The 18,974-nt window shown below is 39.4% G+C and overlaps 1 protein-coding gene across 2 annotated transcripts in view; it reads left to right on the top strand.

Annotated features, from left to right (window-relative positions):
• EBF2 (EBF transcription factor 2) overlaps positions 1 to 18,974 on the top strand; it is a 347,547-nt gene that overhangs the window by 304,610 nt on the left and 23,963 nt on the right. For both annotated transcript variants that reach the window (XM_070765697.1, XM_070765698.1), the window contains exons 11-14: positions 1,915 to 2,003; positions 6,008 to 6,073; positions 9,916 to 10,093; positions 16,137 to 16,322. In XM_070765697.1, the coding sequence (XP_070621798.1) occupies positions 1,915 to 2,003; positions 6,008 to 6,073; positions 9,916 to 10,093; positions 16,137 to 16,322 (519 nt within the window). The remainder of the gene's footprint in view (positions 1 to 1,914; positions 2,004 to 6,007; positions 6,074 to 9,915; positions 10,094 to 16,136; positions 16,323 to 18,974) is intronic.

Genomic DNA, 18,974 nt, shown 5'->3' with positions numbered 1-18,974 from the left:
AAATGTATTTTATCTGATGATTGATAAGTCTGTCATCTGCACCTCTGTAACTGTCTGGTTGGGTTCTGCAACCCAACAAGACTGACACAGATTTCAGAGGATAATCAGAACTGCAGAAAAAACAATTGCTGCCAACCTGCCTTCCATTGAGGACCTGTATACTGCACGAGTCAAAAAGAGGGCGGTAACTGACCCCTCGCATCCTGGACATAAACTGTTTCAACTCCTACCCTCAAAACGTCACTTCAGAGCACTGCCCACCAAGACAACTAGACACAAGAACAGTTTTTTCCCATCACTCTACTAAACAAATAATTCCCTCAACACTGTCAAACTTTTTACTAAGTCTCCACTTCTATTTCTACTAGTTTTTTCTCATCATTCCTATCACCCTTTTCCTCCCACTTAGGACTGTATGACTGTAACTTGTCACTTGTATCCTAAGATTTTTATTAATATTGATTGTTTCTTCATTGCTTATTTGACCCCTATGACAATCATTAAGTGTTGTACCACATGATTCTTGACAAATCTATATTTTCTTTTATGTACACTGAGAGCATATGCACCAAGACAAATTCCTTGTGTGTCCAATCACACGGCCAATAAAGAATTCTATTCTATTCTATTCTATTCTATTCTATTCTATTCTATTGACTGTGAATCACACTCATTCCTCAAGGTTATTTCTACTCCCTGTTACACAGCAGCTGAGCGGTAACCAATACAAGTTAGTGATGACATACGGGCATAATTAGAAACACCCATTCCTGCTTACGCTGTTACATTTTGAACCCTCTGAAGATAGCCTTCAAGGGCAGCCTCATGCAAAACACACTGCCATAGTCCAATTATGAGAAGACTAGAGTATGAATGAGCATCTGAAGAGCTTTCCTGTTGAAGAAAATGCTCCAGCAGTGTAAAGATAAACTTGTACCTGCTCTTTGTGTGGTAGCTGTCACAAATGTTGAAAAGCTTATTTCCCCCCCCTTGGTTTCTTCCTTTTCTCTTTTTTTAGTCAAAACAATTTTCAACGTTTGAGGTTTTTTTAGAAACATAGAAACATAGAAGACTGACGGCAGAAAAAGACCTCATGGTCCATCTAGTCTGCCCTTATACTATTTCCTGTATTTTATCTTAGGATGGATATAGGTTTATCCCAGGCATGTTTAAATTCAGTTACTGTGGATTTACCAACCACGTCTGCTGGAAGTTTGTTCCAAGGATCTACTACTCTTTCAGTAAAATAATATTTTCTCACGTTGCTTTTGATCTTTCCCCCAACTAACTTCAGATTGTGTCCCCTTGGTCTTGTGTTCACTTTCCTATTAAAAACACTTCCCTCCTGAACCTTATTTAACCCTTTAACATATTTAAATGTTTTGATGATGTCCCCCCTTTTCCTTCTGTCCTCCAGACTATACAGATTAAGTCTTTCCTGATACGTTTTATGCTTAAGACCTTTCACCATTCTTGTAGCCTGTCTTTGGACCCGTTCAATTTTGTCAATATCTTTTTGTAGGTGAGGTCTCCAGAACTGAACACAGTATTCCAAATGTGGTCTCACCAGCGCTCTATATAAGGGGATTTTTATATACATGATGCTAGTAAAAGAGAAACATTAGGACATGGGATGGAAGGCACTTTGGTGCACTTATGCATGCCCCTTACTGACCTCTTAGGAATTGGGAGAGGTCAACAGTGGAGAATCTAAGGTTTGGGGGTTATGTGATGATACTAGAGTCAAGTAAGTTCCATGCATCAACTACTCGGTTACTAAAGTCATATTTCCTGCAGTTGAGTTTGGAGCAGTTCACATTAAGTTTGTATCTGTTGTATGCTCGAGTGTTGTTGTGGTTTTTCCCCTACTCCACAAAAAAAATCACTTGTTTTTTTCCCCAACCTCTTTTTCAGCTTTAAATGAGCCAACCATAGACTATGGTTTCCAAAGACTCCAGAAGGTGATCCCAAGACACCCAGGTGATCCAGAGCGACTAGCAAAGGTAAAAAGCCCGTCCTCACCCATTGACTTCATTCACACAACAAGATAAAAGATAGTGGCTGCATTGGTTTGTCCTTTGTAATCACTAACCAACTTCCCACGTTTTATTCTACCATCATTTCCCAACCCTGATCTGTGTAGCCAATTCTGGGAGTTGAAGTCCAAATATCTTCAAGTTGCCAAGGTTGGGAAACACTGGTCTGGAGGACAGAAGGGAAAGGGGGGACATGATCGAAACATTTAAATATGTGAAACGGTTAAATAAGGTTCAGGAGAAAAATGTTTTTAATAGGAAAGTGAACACAAGAACAAAGGGAGACAATCTGAGGTTAGTTTGGGGAAAGATCAGAAGCAACGTGAGAAAATATTTTTTTACTGAAAGAGTAGTAGATGCTTGGGACAAACTTCCAGCAGACGTAGTTGGCAGAATTTAAACATGCCTGGGATAAACATTTATTACTTATTTATATTTATTTATTACTTAGATTTGTATGCCGCCCCTCTCCGAAGACTCCATCCTAAGATAAAATACAGGAAATAGTATAAGGGCAGACTAGATAGACCATGAGGTTTTTTTTTCTGCCATCAATCTTCTATGTTTTTATGTTTCCATGTTTCTATGATATGGGCTACTACACAAATATGTAACAGTATAGAACAAATAGAAAAAGAGAATAACATATGGGCAGATCGTAATCCAATAATTATAATGTGGAAAAAAATGAGAAAGCAAATAATATGGATTATGAATCTAAAGATATTAAAAGAGAAACAATATACAGAAATGTTAGAATGAAAACTTGATTACATGAAAATGCAGAAACAACACCACAAAATCTCTGGGATACAACTAAACCTTATATTCTAGGCTTAACTATTTCATATGTAGCAAAAAGAAAGAAGGAAAAAAGAAGGCAATACACACAGTTAGAACAAGAATTAAGAAAAACAGAAACTGATTTACAGACTGACCCCACAAAATAAAGGTGTTAAGGAAAAAAAATGAATCTCATAAAACACAAAATAAATTTCGATCTCACAAAAAGAAATTTAAGAGAAAATCCTAAGTCATTTTTTATGTGCCATTATAACATCCAATAGTCACTAAACAAATGGTCCTAACTCTATGTCAGCCCCTCAATACTGTATGCTCAGTATATTGTATGTTTATTTATTTATTAAACATATTTCTGTGTTTTCCACGATCCAAAGGGACACTCAGCCTAGAACAGATGCAGTTTGAAACAGCCACGGTAGGAAGAAGAAAAAAAGAACTCTAAACAGAATAAAAATAAAAGTCATGCAACACACGCTGTAAACCGAATAAAACAAACGAAATAAAGACGAGGAAATTGAGTAAATCATAGTTGATTCTGGGCAGGCTCATGATATGAATTGATGGATCTGTTTGGTTTATTTTATTTATTTTATTTTATTTATTTATTTATTTTGTCCAATACACAATGAGGGTTTTAGTGGGTATATATCTATACACACATAGTAAAATACATGATGAAGGTTATAGAGGAGATACTCATAGTAAAATACATCTAAGAAATAATAGAAAAGAAGATATAGTAATAGAACATATCAATGAAAGAATAGAAGAAGAGATATAGGAATGGAAGAAAGGTATAGGAGATATAGGAGAGCAATAGGACAGGGGATGGAAGGCACTCTAGTGGTCCCCAACGTTTTTTCCACCAGGGACCAGTTTCAGCAAGACAATTTTTCTATGGCCCAGTGGGGGCGGAAAGGGGCGTGGTTGGGGGCGGGATTAAGCATGGGGGTGCTGGTCCTCCCCGCTTCTCTTTCCTGCCATCGTCCTGTGGCCGGCAGAACCTGCCTCCCAAGCCCTCTTGCCCAGCGGGAGCTAAGCGCTGGAGAGAGGGGGTCAGGCTGGCCCTCCTGCCTCCCCCCAGCCAAAAACGCAAAAGCGCCCCGCGGCAGAAGCCAAAAGAGGCTTGAGCCTCTCGGTCCTTCCCGCCCCTCTGTCCCATCCATCGTCCTGTGGCCGGCAGAACCAGAGGCCTCTTGCCCGGCAGGAGGCGAAGCGCTGGAGGGAGGGGGTGGCGGCATGAGGGCCGGCAGCTGCTGACTCCACGGACCGGTGCAACATGCCCCGCGGCCCGGTACTGGTCCGCGGCCCGGTGGTTGGGGACCCTGCTCTAGTGCCCCTTACTGACCTCTTAGGAATCTGGATAGGTCAACCGTAGATAATCTAAGGGTAAAGTGTTGGGGGTTTGGGGATGACACTATGGAGTCCGGTAATGAGTTCCACGCTTTGACAACTCGGTTACTGAAGTCGTATTTTTTACAGTCAAGTTTGGAGCGGTTAATATTAAGTTTAAATCTGTTGTGTGCTCTTGTGTTGTTGTGGTTGAAGCTGAAGTAGTCGCCGACAGGCAGGACGTTGCAGCATATGATCTTGAGGGCAATACTTAGATCTTGTTTAAGGCGTCTTAGTTCTAGACTTTCTAGGCCTAGGATTGAAAGTCTAATCTGATAGGTATTCTATTTCGAGTGGAGGAGTGAAGGGCTCTTCTGGTGAAGTATCTTTGGACATTTTCAAGGGTGTTAATGTCTGAGATGCGATATGGGTTCCAAACAGATGAGCTGTATTCAAGGATGGGTCTGGCAAAAGTTTTGTAAGCTCTGGTAAGTAGTGTGAGATTGCCAGAGCAGAAGCTACGTAGGATTAGGTTTACAACTCTTGAAGCCTTCTTGGCTATATTGTTGCAGTGGGCTTTGGCACTTAAATCTTTTGTTATTAGTATACCAAGGTCTTTAACCGAGTGGGGATTATCTGTGATAATTTGATTATTCAGTTCGTATTTGGAGTTCAGGTTCTTCTTCCCAATGTGTAGGACAGAGCATTTGCTAATTGAGATTTAACATAGTGTTTTTGTAAACCATGCTTTATGGCTTTGCATGCACAGAGCATGATTGAATTAAGGAAGCCTGGTTAAGTATTGTCCTCTTCCTTCTCTCTGATTTCATGGTGAAAAACATGAACAGAATGTTGAGGTATGAATTACTAATAAATAATAATATTTAAAACACACACACACACTAGTTTTTGTCCTCTGACTTCAGGGACTGTTGTGTTTCACGCTGTGCTTGTTTATCTCACCACCACATTTTTCTTGACTATAAAGTTTTTTCCCCTCCACATTAAATAAAAAAAACAATACATAGTTTCCAACACAAAATCAAGCTTATTATCAAACATATACATTTTTTTCTTTTTACTTTATAATCATTCACTGGAGCCTCATATATCTCTTTCTTTCCCCAAAAGACTGTAGAAATATATGATATCTTATATATTCAAAAACCTCTTAAAATATAGCTTTTCTCTCTAATATTAAAATATTACAATAACTTTTACATTAATTGCTGGTCATCAAATTCACATCTTATTTGAGTCTTAGAAATCTATTGAACTAATTATTTCAAAAAACAGTTTCCTTATAATCATCTAAACACAGTAGATTATATATAAAATAATTCATGTTTTAATAATGTTAATTTGTCTATTTTTTTTTCTTTTTAAAATACTTTTTTTTAAATAAATAAAATCTAGAATTTACAATGGGGGGGGGGGGGACTATATAGCCTGCATGATAAATCATGTAAGTATATATGAAATTAATTTGTTAATGGAAAAAAACATGTACTAATTTATTTATTTGACACAAATTATAGTCTGGCATATAATTAATATAATATAAATATAGTTACTTTAATGCTAATATAATGCTAATATCTGTATACACTACTATTAATTTAATTTTCTTTGATTTTCTTCTGTACTTACAATTGCATTTTCTTTTCTAAAAGAGGAAAATTAATTAAAAATGTTTAAAAGAAAGAAAAGAATATAATTCTTCATATGGCAACAAAAAAATCTTAAAAACCAGTAAAACAGTAAAAAAAAGAGTAAAACTGCCACATTTTTTAATAAATGACACATTCTTCATTGTCCTTCCTTTCCGCTTATAGGAGATGCTTTTGAAACGAGCAGCTGACCTAGTGGAAGCACTGTATGGGACACCACATAACAATCAGGTTAGAGTTCCCCTCTCTCTCTCTCTTTTTAAACCCTGTGAATATGCAAAGAAAGCATTACGCTTGCAGCTTCTCTCTGACCTACTTGAGTGGGACGGATGAGGCTTAATGCTCTATTAAGACTCTTCTACAGTCCTGGTCGTTCCGTCTTTCTCATTCTGGTACAGAATCTATCTGCCATTTCAGTCCAATATTCCATCCAAAGAAGACAAATTTCTTCTTCCCCCAAACTCCGTTGCAAAGGATGGGCATACAACCAGTAATGGGCAGCCAAATTTTTTACCGCCACACTGTGGGTGTGGCTTATTTTGTAGGTGTGGCTTAATGGTCATGTGACCGGGTAGGAGTGGCTTGCCGGTCATGTGACCAGGTGGGAGTGGCTTGAACGATGATCATCATTTAAGTCAGAGTTCTTCAAACTTGGCAACTTTAAGACTTGTGGACTTCAACTCCCAGAATTCTCCAGCCAGCATAGCTGGCTGGAGAATTCTGGGAGTTGAAGTCCACAAGTCTTAAAGTTGCCAATTTTGAGGACCCCTGCTTTAAGTGAACTGTTAAGTCCTCGACTTACAACCTTACCAGTGTTGCTCGCTGGGGTGACAATTTGCTTCGCGTTTCCTGCGCTCTCCTTCCTGGGTTGCCCCCTGCCTCAGGCTGGGTAGCTAGGCGAACGGGTGCTGCCAGAAGCATGAATGCTGCCAGCGCCGCTTCCACCCGCGCCTTCTGCTTGCACCTCAGGTGGGAGGTGGCCGCATGAGGAGGGGAGCCGGGCAGGAGAGAGGGAAGCTCGTCCGAGGCCAGGAAGGAGGAAAGAGGAAAAAAGTAAGGAGCGCAGATGCAGCAGCAGGGGGGGAAAGGAGAGTGGAGCCGAGACCGGTAATCCAGGAAGTGACTGCCACCGGTCAGCTGGAGCTGTGCATGCAGCTTCATTTCCGCCAGTGGAACTGCATTCCACCCCATCCTGCCCTCTGCCCACCCCTATATACAACCCCCAATTCAAAGTGGATTCCGCTGATTCAGACCAGTTTTATAAAACCAGTACAGTGGGTTCCTATCAGTGTGGTCCAGAGTGCTAAACCCACTGTTGATGCAATTTTCAGTGATTATTTCTGGCATCTCCATGTCAAAAGAAGCCCTCCTGCCTGCCCTCGTCTTAATACCGACATTTATTTGTTTATTTATTTATTTATTTATATTGATTTGATTTGATTTGATTTGATTTGATTTGATTTGATTTGATTTGATTTGATTTGATTTGATTTGATTTGATTTGATTTGATTTGATTTGATTTGATTTGATTTGATTTGATTTGATTTGATTTGATTTGTATGCCGCCCCTCTCAGTGGACTCGGGGTGGCTCACAACAGCAATAGAACAATTCATAACAAATCTAATAATTTAAAAACATTTTTAAAAACCCATTATTAATCAGACATATATACAAACATACCATACATAAATTGTTTAGGCCCGGGGGAGATATCTCAATTCCCCCATGCCTGGTGGCAAAGGTATATTTTAAGGAGTTTACGGAAAGCAAGGAGGGTGGAGGCAGTTCTAATCTCTGGGGGGAGCTGATTCCAGAGAGTTGGGGCCACCGCAGAGAAGGCTCTTCACCTGGGATCCGCCAAACGACATTGTTTAGTTGACAGGACCTGGAGAAGGGCAACTCTGTGGGACCTAATTGGTCACTGGGATTCGTGTAGCAGAAGGCGGTCCCGGAGATATTCTGGGAAGCTCCTTCTCAGGAGATGCCGGGGGGAAAAAATGGAGAAAATTGCATCATCAGTGGGTTCCTATTGGTGTGGCGGACTGGACCACACCAGTAGGAAGCCACCAGTGAACCAGTAGCGGGAATTTCCCTTCACTCACTGAACTGCCAGTGACGGACGGTTGGACACGTCCCAGAATTGGTCCTCCAGATTGAAATCTATGCACCGGAGACAAATTTAGGTGAAAATAATGCTTTGTGTACACACAAAGCCTCCTGTGCATGCACAGACCAGTGTAACCCTGGAATGACAAGGGCAAAACACACACTTCCGGCATGACCCCGGATTGGTAGGGAAGGTAAGTAGAACCCACCGCTGCCCTAGTTGTGTTCCTCCTCCATCATCCTGTTTGATGAAATTTCTAGTGTGCTGTTAGCCTTCTCCTCTATTTGGATTAGTTTATTACTGTTCAGATAGTCTGCAAACAGAACTAGAGAAACTTCTAAAAAGTTTTATAAACATTTTTTCAAAGCTTGTAATTTTGGAGTTCTTCCTTTATCCCGTTCTTTATTTCTTTGCCTTCAGTCCACCAGATTTTCTAATCTACTTTTTCCATGATATGTTTTCATGCTTCCCATTCTCCCCCTCCCACTCAATGCCCTCCCAAAACAGGGACAGATCACACCTGTTAGCGTTCTCAAGTGTCAGGATCCAAAGGGATTTTAGATCATTATGTTTTGCAACTTTAGGACCCACAGATGGCTCGCTTGAGCTCTAGGTGAGGATTGAGTAGTGATTTTTTTCTACATTTCTCATCAGAGTGACTTTATTTATTTATATTTCATGTTTCCAGACCCTTCATCTCCCTCAAGGAGAGCTATTTCAGATGTCAAAAGTTGATGGAGTTGAGGCAAGTGAGGGTGGGGTTTAAGTCTTTTTCTCTTTCTGGTATCTCTCTTCCTTTATCTTTCCTTCTAATATTCCTTTACTCTGTTAAGTCTTTAATTGCACAGAGAGGCCAAACAGAAAGGTACAGTTTACTGCAATGATGGTGAACCTTTTTTCCCTTGAGTGCCAAAAGCACGTGCGAACACACTATAGTGTGTGCACGAGTGCCCCACCCATAATTCAATGCCTGGGAAGGGTGAAAATTGCCTCCCCGGCCCCCTGCCCAGAGGCTCTCTGGAGGCCAGAAACAGCCCATTTCCCAACTTCTGGTGGGCCCGGTAGGCCTGTTTTTCACCCTCCCCAGGCTCTAGAGGCTTCCCTGGAGCCTGGGAAGGCAAAAATGCTCTCCCACATCCCCCCCAAAAATGTCCTCCCGGAGCTGAAGTGTGCTGGAGGTGAGCTAGGGCAACGGCTCATGTGCCGAGAGATATGGCTCCACGTGCCATCTGTGGCACCCGTGCCATATTTATTTATTTATCTTTAGAGTTGAAAGGGACCCTGCAGGTCATCAAGTCCAACCCCCTGCCTAAGCAGGAACCCTGTAGCACCCCAGCCAAATGGCAGTCCAATTTCCTCTTAAAAATGTCCAGAGTATTGGAGTTCACAACGTCCGCTGGTAGGTTGTTCCACTGGTTGATCGTTCTGACCATCAGGAAGTTCTTCCTTATTTCCAGGTTGAATCTCTCCTTACAGCCGTTGTTTCTCGTCCAGCCCTCCGGTGCCCTGGAGAATAAAGTGATCCCCTCCTCTCTGTGGCAACCCCTCGTATACTTGTATACTGCTATCATGTCCGCTCTGGCCCTCCTTTTCTCTAGGCTATCCATGCCCAGTTCCCGCAGTCTCTCTTCGTAAGACATAGTTTCGCCATCGCTGGTTTACTCTTTATAGTATGAAATCTTTGAAGAAGAGGACTTTTAAATTAGCCAGTTAGCCAAGTATAATTAGCCTGAGAGCCTACTTGAAATGAAAGTTTAGAAATTAGAAATAACAATAGACCTGATCTTGGTCTTTTCCTACACATCTTAGTGGGTCCCTCTTTATCTCAAGACACATGTTTGCTGAACATCTGGGGACAGAGTTTTTTTGTTCTTTTTAAAAATAATTTGTAAAACAAATCAGTCCACCTGGAATAAAATTTATGCTGATTTTTTTTCTTCTTCTTGTCATTTGCTTGTTTCAGGACATTATTCTGAAGCGAGCTGCTGATATTGCGGAAGCTCTTTACAGCGTCCCAAGAAATCCAGGTCAGATCCCTGCTTTGTCTAGCTCTCCTGCTCACAGTGCCATGATGGGCATCAACTCCTACGGCAGCCAGTTGGGAGTCAGCATTTCTGAGTCCACACAAGGGAATAATCAAGGTAAAAGTGCTGAACTTAAAGGTACACATTGAATGGAGGAGTTTTGCTTCAAGAAGATTATGGCCAGAAACTGGGTAATATTGGTCATGGCTTAATCCTGATGTAGTCGGGATTAATCCTAATATATTAATTACTAAGGCCATCATAATATATTGTTTTCTTTCTTTCTTTCTTTCTTTCTTTCTTCCTTCTTTCTTTTTCTTTCTTTCTTTCTTTCTTTCTTTTTATCTTTCTTTTTTCTTTCTTTCTTTCTTTCTTTTTTCTTTTTTTCTTTCTTTTTTTCTTTCTTCCTTCTTTCCTTCCTTCCTTCCTTCAATTTTTTTGATTTATTTTATTTAATTTGACTTACATGATGCCCAATCCCGAAGCACTAAGGGCAGCTTACTATAATATAAAAAAAGATACAAATACAATATAAAGAAGTCAAATATGATGTATACGTACAAAAATTTAACACAAAATAGTTTCATGAGGATGTAGAATAAGTTAGAAATATAGTTTATTTCTTTGGTCTAATACAAACAAATACTATGTATTGAATATATTACTTAAATTTTCTTTATTGCCTTTTGCTATGATACCCTTTAAAATGCACTATAGATGTTTATTTATTCATTTGTCAAACAAGTATAGTATTCTTGTACATATTAACATAACATAACATAAGTAGAACATAGTAATAGAAAGGATAATAAGACAGTAGGACATTTTATTTATTTATATTTATTTATTTATTTTGTCCAATACACAATGAGGGTTTTAGTGGGTATATATCTATATACACATAGTAAAATACATGATGAAGGTTATAGAGGAGATACTCATAGTAAAATATATCTAAGAAATAATAGAAAAGAAGGTATAGTAATAGAACTTATCAATGAAAGAATAGAAGAAGAGATATAGGAATAGAAGAATGGTATAGGAGATATAGGAGAGCAATAGGACAGGGGATGGAAGGCACTCTAGTTTATGTTATGTTTTTTTTTCTCTTCTTTTTTTCGGTAGTTGTTGTTTGTACTTTTTAAAATGTATATAATTAATAAAGACTATTTTTAATTAAAAAAAGAAGTCAAATATGGAAATCTAAAGCTATGAAACCCCAGTTTAAAAACCCACAACTCAACTGTCCAATCAATACACATTCATACCATTCAGCACGATTCAGCCATGACAGATGTCAAATTCATGGCCCCCAGTCCTGCTGGGAAAGGCAAGTTTTTGCAGCTCTATGGAAGGCCAGTAGGGTGGGAGCAGTATGGACATGGGGGGGGGGGAGTCGATTCCATAGAGCCGGGGCAACAACAGAGAAGGCCCTCCCCCATGGCCCTATTGTTTAGTCGACGGGACTTGGAGGAAACCAACTTTTTCTTTATTTATTTCTTTTTTAAAAAAATTGGTTTCAGTATTGTCCACGTAATCCCATTCTCTTTTTAATTTTCTTCTAAAACATTGTCCATCCATAGCCTTAACCACCCCTGTAGTTTATATATATATATATGTGTTGTATAAATCCATTTCTCTCACACACAATTTTCAAATAGTTTACCTTTTAAAATCCATTCTTTATGGGGGGGAAAAAGAATTGACCATGAATTTCTGCCGACACCCTCGAGAAGGAGTAGCCTTGACCACAATTTGCAGCAAATCCCATGTTAAACTTATAAATATTAAAAACACAAGTGTGCTAATTTTTTCCAGATCTCGAAACAACACCCTTTCACATTCTTTCAACATGCAGGATCAGATTGGTGAAATGTACATATGTTGTCAAACAAAGTGAAGTACTTGTCAACTAGGGGAACTTGCTTAAGGGTGAGAGGCTGCAACAGAACTTTAGAGAGGACCTTATATTTTATCCTGCAAAACTGTTTTTGTAAAGTTAGTAGCAGTCTCGGCACACTTATTTGACTTTTAATCTTGAAATACACACTCTTAGGTTTGCAATTACCTAATCATCTGAGGACTCTGATCTTAGAGAGAAATGGAAAACTACAGAATTAAAGAAGATTTTAAATAGATCTATAAAATTCTGAACAGATTTATAGTCTCTCAAAATAAATGTGATCTGTCTGTCTGTCTGTCTACCTATCTACCTACCTACCTACCTACCTACCTATGTACCTATCTATATATATCTATCCATCACCTACCTACCTATCTATCTATCTATCTATCTATCTATCTACCTACCTACCTACCTTTCCTACCTACCTACCTATCTACCTATCTATATCTATCTATCCATCTATCCATCACCTACCTACCTACTTACCTACCTATCTATCCATCTATCCATCTATCTATTTATCTACCTACCTACCTTTCCTACCTACCTATCTACCTATCTATCTATATCTATCTATCCATCTATCCATCACCTACCTACCTACCTACTTACCTACCTATCATCTATCTATCTATCTATCTATCTATCTATCTATCTATCCATCTATCATCTATCTATCTATCTATCTATCTATCTATCTATCTATCTATCTATCTATCTATCTATCATCTGACTTCTATGCTGCCCAATCGCATAGGACTTAGGACTAAATCTTAGACTGAAAAGAGAGCTGGACTAGGCTATAACAAAACTCCCCAAATTTTTTTCAACTCTGAAATTCTATATTTCACTTCATAAACTGAATTATTTGTTGTTATTCAGTCACTAAGTGTCAACTACATCTATCTATCCTCTGCCATCCTCTTCTCCTTTTGTCTTCCATCTTTCTCAACCTCAGGGTCTTTTCCAATGAGTATTTGAACTTGAACCTCTGTATTTCCAAAAGAGAGTCAGGGTCGATTTCCTTAAACTGAACTCATACTATGCCACATTTTACCTTTCGGTTTCTTTCTTTCCCAGTGGAAAATGAGGTCTGTTTTCTACCGTTATCTCCACTTTTGAATACGTACTTTCCCCCACCTTTCTTTTTGTTGCAGTTGTACGGCATACTGTTTGAAAGGAGCAAGGAAATGATGCTGGTGGTTATTTTCTTTTTACAACTTTTCTAATCGCACTAAAGCCTCCCTCACCATTCTCATTTGCAAACTGAAAACCCCATAAAATAAGTTCCTTCTTGAGATATTTCTCTGGGACTTAACTGAAGTTTGAGGAACCAAGGGGGCTACAGTGCAGACTGCTGGAAGGAGGATTGTATAATTTATTTATTTTTTTAAATGTAGCATTCACACACACTTCTCGACCATCTGGTAACTAAATAAGAATGCCATAGTCCACCCTTGAGGATTAAATTGAAATTCTTTTCTCCTTTGGAAAAGAGTGAAAGTAAACCCTCACATTCTATTCCAAACAACAAATTTAGGAGAATGGTTTTTTTTTCATGCTTATTTAGGATTCTGACTCCAGGGGAAATGCTATTTTGTTGTACACTTGGGCACTTTTTCACGCTATTTTTCTTCTCTATAACTTCTTCCCCCCCTATTTTTAATTTTTTTAAAAAAACATTAAAATACCAACTCCAAAAATAGGGGAGGGAGGGAAGGAAAGAAAATATAAAAGTGAAACGAAACTAGACAAGATCATATGCTGCAACGTCCTACCGGTCAATGACTACTTCAGCTTCAACCACAACAACACAAGAGCACGCAACAGATTCAAACTTAATATTAATCGCTCCAAGCTTGACTGTAAAAAATATGACTTTAGCAATCAAGTTGTCGAAGCGTGGAACTCATTACCGGACTCAATAGTGTCAACCCCTAACCCCCAACATTTCTCCCTTAGACTATCCACGATTGACCTCTACATATTCCTAAGAGGTCAGTAAGGGGTGTACATAAGTGCACTAGCGTGCTTTTTGTCCCCTGTCCAATTGTCTCTCCTTATCTCATATCTCATATATCTTTTCTTCCTTTCATATATCTTCTCCTCTACTTTTATATCTTTTCTTTATATATAATACTTCATGTCTATCCTCTTCAATATGTATTGCGTATTGGACAAAATAAATAAATAAAATAAAATAAAAATAAGATGACACAAAGAAAAAATATTGTGCCTAAAAAAGGGGAAAAAATGAACCAAACCTATACATAAATTGTCCCCCTAATTGAATAATGATAAACATATGTCAAAAATAATAAGCCCCCCTTTTGCAAAGCAGGCGCACAGTTTATACATTTCTAAAACACTGTTTACCCAAGGTGTTGGGCCTGACATTTATCAACTACAGTGGTACCACTACTTAAGAATACCTCAAGAACTTTTCTAGATAAGAACCAGATGTTCAAGATTTTTTTGCCTCTACTTAAGAACCATTTTCTACCTAAGAAGCCGAACCCGGAAAAATTTCACAGGAAATTTGAGAGTGGAACGAAGGCCCGGCCAGTTTCCTGCCATTCCCCATTTAATTCCAGCCATCTCAGGCTTTTCTGGGCTGCTAGAAGAGCCTTTAGGTGGCTCTTAAGGAGGCTTTAGCAGCCCAGAGCGAACGGAGCTTTTTCCTTTCTCTGGGTGCTTGGACAGGGAATAAACCACTTTGCTGTGGTGATTCCCTCGTGATGCCTCCCATACACCCGGTGCGAGGTTGCCTCCCGGAGCGTCCGGGCACGGAAAGGCAAAAGGGGGCGCTCACCTCACCTCCTTCCTTCAGCAGCAACTGTCCTCCTCCTCTTCTTCCTCCTCCTCCTCCCACCCAAATTGCGAGCTTTTATTTCTTTCCTAATCTGTTTGCACGCATTACTGGTTTTTGCATTGATTCCTATGGGAAAAATTGCTTCTACTTAAGAACGTTTCTACTTAAGTACCTGGTCACAGAACAAATTAAGTTCTTAAGCAGAGGTACCCCTATATATATAAAAAAAGCCACCAAAATCAGTACAATCCCTGTCTGAGTTCAATCCACTCGATAACTACTAATAACTTACTAATATCATAACCCACAAATACCTCTCACTCATAAAAATAACAAACATAATCAAACTAAGTCATTACAATGCATACTCCTGCTAGTTTGCAGGTACTAGTCACAATTCAAAGTGTTGGTCATGACCTTTAAAGCCCTACATGGCATTGGACCAGAATACCTCCGGAACCGCCTACTACCGCACGAATCCCAGCGGCCGATAAGGTCCCACAGAGTCGGCCTTCTCCAGGTCCCGTCGACTAAACAATGTCGTCTGGCGGGTCCCAGGGGAAGAGCCTTCTCTGTGGCGGCCCCGGCCCTCTGGAATCAACTCCCCCCGGAGATTAGAACTGCTCCCACCCTCCTTGTCTTCCGTAAACTACTTAAGACCCATGTATACCGCCAGGCATGGGGGATTTGAGACACCTTTCCCCCAGGCTTATTATAATTTATGTTTGGTATGTATGTGTTGTTTGGTTTTTTAAATTGATAGGGTTTTTAGTTTTTTTCTTAATATTGGATTTGTGCCTGTACAATATTGTTTTATCGCTTGTTGTGAGCCGCCCCGAGTCTTCGGAGAGGGGCGGCATACAAATCTAATAAATTATTATTATTATTATTATTACTATCCCCCCCTCTCTCTTTCTTTCTTTTCTTTCTTTTCTCTTTTTCTCTTTTTCTCTTTCTTTTCTTTTCTATTCCACTTCCAAACTACCTTTCCTTTCCATGTCACCCCTGAACTACTAAATACTACAGTTATAAGATTATCCAAATAAGAATATTGAATACAAAATAATTACCTATAGACAAATATTTGAAATGTATATCCAACAATATATATAAGCTACTGTATAAAAATGTTGTTTACCCCATCCCCCTCCTACTTCTCTTTTTGTACTCCCATCCCCCCTTCCCATTTTTAATAAACTAGTAAAGTATATTTTTAAAGAAAAAAAGCCACAGTCAACAGATAAAGCCAACAGCAAAATTAAACTACTGTTCAGATTTGCTTTATTTTAATGCTTATTTTTTGTGCTGATCCCTGACCATAATAAAGAGTGAATGAAAGACTGAATCTATTCACGATCCAGATAACCGAAGAGTGCATGTCTAAGGGGGACCATCTTGTTATTCTTACTGATGGGCACTCGGTGAATGTTTATTTCTTGCAGGCTACATCCGCAACACCAGCAGCATATCCCCACGAGGTTATTCCTCCAGCACGACCCCTCAGCAGTCTAATTACAGCACCCCCAGTAACAGCATGAACGGCTACAGCAACGTCCCCATGTCTAACCTGGCTGTTCCCAGTTCACCCGGATTTATTAACGGTTCTCCCACAGGATCGCCCTATGGCTGTGAGTAGCTCCCTTCTCTTCTCTTCCTCCAGCTCCAGCTGACCTTTGGGGTGGACTTGTGTTAAGAGGCAATCTGCCAGGAAAGGTTTATTTCCTTTCTTTGGGTCATATGCCAGAAGGTGCCTCAACTTTGTAAATCAGAGAATTAAGCCCCAAAATTCTGCAGAATTGAGGTTTATTTTGGAATATTGCTGAGAAGTCGTGGATTAGGACTGGGGGCGGGGTGGGGAATATTTTATAGTCTGTATCATTGAATCTAAAAGAATGATTTTAAAACTTTGTTTTTCTGGCAAAGAATGTCAGGGTCAACACCAGGTCTTATTAAAATAGCAACAGGACGGTCAAAAAAGAGACTGCAGTTAGTGATACTAGACTTTGATGTCACTATTTATTTATGTATGTATGTATGTATGTGTATGTATTTATGTATTTATTTATTCATTCATTCATTCATTATTTATTCATTCATTCATTCATTCATTCATTCATTCGATTTTTATGCCGCCCTTCTCCTTAGACTCAGGACGGCTTACAACATGTTAGCAATAGCACTTTTTAACAGAGCCAGCCTATTGCCCCCACAATCCAGGTCCTCATTTGACCCACCTCGGAAGGATGGAAGGCTGAGTCAACCTTGAGCCGGTGATGAGATTTGAACCGCTGACCTTCAGATCTACAGTCAGCTTCAGTGGCCTGCAGTACAGCACTCTACCTGCTGTGCCAATCCGGCTCACTATTAACTACATTTAGAAAAAAAAAAAACATATTATTTGGGGGGGGGGGGAGAGATCATTAGATGGTGAAATCTAGTCTTACCTTAAGCACAAAGCCAACAAGGTGACTTTGGGCCGGTCACTTTATCTCTCAGTCCTAGGAAGAAGAGCCTGTTGAGACCCTTCCAAAAATATTGCCAAGAATGTCAAATGGTCTTCTCCAGGTAGTCCCTAGGAATCAAGATCAATTCAAAGTCTAAATAAAGTCGCGGTGTCACAGTGGTTAGAATGCAGTACTGCAGGATACTTCTGTTGATTGCTGGCTGCCTGCAATTTGGCAGTTTGATTCTCACCAGGCTCAAGGTTGACTCAGCCTTCCATCCTTCCGAGATGGGTAAAATGAGGACCCAAATTGTTGGGGGTGATAGGTTGACTCTGTAAACCACTTAGAGAGCGGTGTAAAGCACTGTAAGGTTTATTTTTTATTTATTTATTTTATTTATTTATTCATTTGTCCAATACACAAATACATAGGAAGAAAAATAGACATGTGATAATATAAAAGAGGGTGAAAGTGAACTATATATGAAAGGAAGAGAATATATAAGATAGGTGAAAGAAAGGAAAGACAATTGGACAGGGGACGAAAGGCACTCCAGTGCACTTATGCTACTGCTATTTCTATAAACAAACAAATAAATGCGGTTTTATAAAACTGAGATTAAATTCCAACAAATGTGCTAGGATTGATTTCAGAGTTGGGAGGAAAATTAAAACAACATTCTCAAGCACACTAAGAATAGAGTGGCTGAGATTAGGTTTATTCCCAGGAAAAAAGGGCTATGTGTATGTGTGTATGTATATATGTGATGATATAGTGCAATATTTTGATGTAAGATTTTGAGGACAGATTTATCTACCCACCCACCCACAGGGATAAAGTCTCCCAAATCTGTAGGTACTTCTTCCATATCTATCCCCAATTATACAACACGTTTATTTACAAGATGCAGTTGTGATTTCACACTGTCCACACTTATAGGATGAGAACATTTTGAATTTTTTAAATAATAGATGATCTGTTTGGAAAAAGAAAAGAAAAAAGTCACCCAGAAAGAAATCTGAAATGTTGATTGCTTTTGCACAGAGAGTTTAAAGTTGGCCAAACAGATGTTTGATGTGGGTGTGGGTGTGTTTAAGAAATGAGAAAACTTAACAAATTCTGCTTCCTGGCTGAATTGTGTGTGCCAAGTTTCAGTTCCAGAGAAAAAGACAAAAAACAACAAACAGAGTTGAATTATATATTCCTGGCCATCAGAGTTTAGAATGAGATGCTGACAGATGCTTGAGAAAAATAAAATTAGGGAATTATTCAAAGCTAGAGAAGATATACAGCAATGGGAAATACAGTGGTGATTTTTAATGGAAGCATCTTAACCAGAATTGAAATTTGTTTGCTCCTTTTAAATTTGGTCCAGATCTACTGGACCACACATCCCACGGTGTCCTATGATTTAGGGGTAGTGATTTCTGACAGTCTCAAAATGGGTGAGCAGTGTGGTTGGGCAGTAGGAAAAGCAAGTAGGATGCTGGGCTGCATAGCTAGAGGTATAACAAGCAGGAAGAGGGAGATTGTGATCCCCTTATACAGAGCGCTGGTGAGACCACATTTGGAGTACTGTGTTCAGTTCTGGAGACCTCACCTACAAAAAGATATTGACAAAATTGAATGGGTCCAAGGACGGGCTACAAGAATGGTGGAAGGTCTTAAGCATAAAACCTATCAGGAAAGACTTCATGAACTCCATCTGTCTAGTCTGGAGGACAGAAGGAAAAGGGGGGACATGATCGAAACATTTAATTATGTCAAAGGGTTAAATAAGGTTCAGGAGGGAGGTGTTTTTAATAGGAAAGTGAACACAAGAACAAGGGGACACAA

Source organism: Erythrolamprus reginae, chromosome 12 (assembly GCF_031021105.1).
Source record: "Erythrolamprus reginae isolate rEryReg1 chromosome 12, rEryReg1.hap1, whole genome shotgun sequence".
In the NCBI taxonomy this organism is placed as follows: domain Eukaryota; kingdom Metazoa; phylum Chordata; class Lepidosauria; order Squamata; family Dipsadidae; genus Erythrolamprus; species Erythrolamprus reginae.
This window is presented reverse-complemented; position numbering and strand designations above follow the sequence as displayed.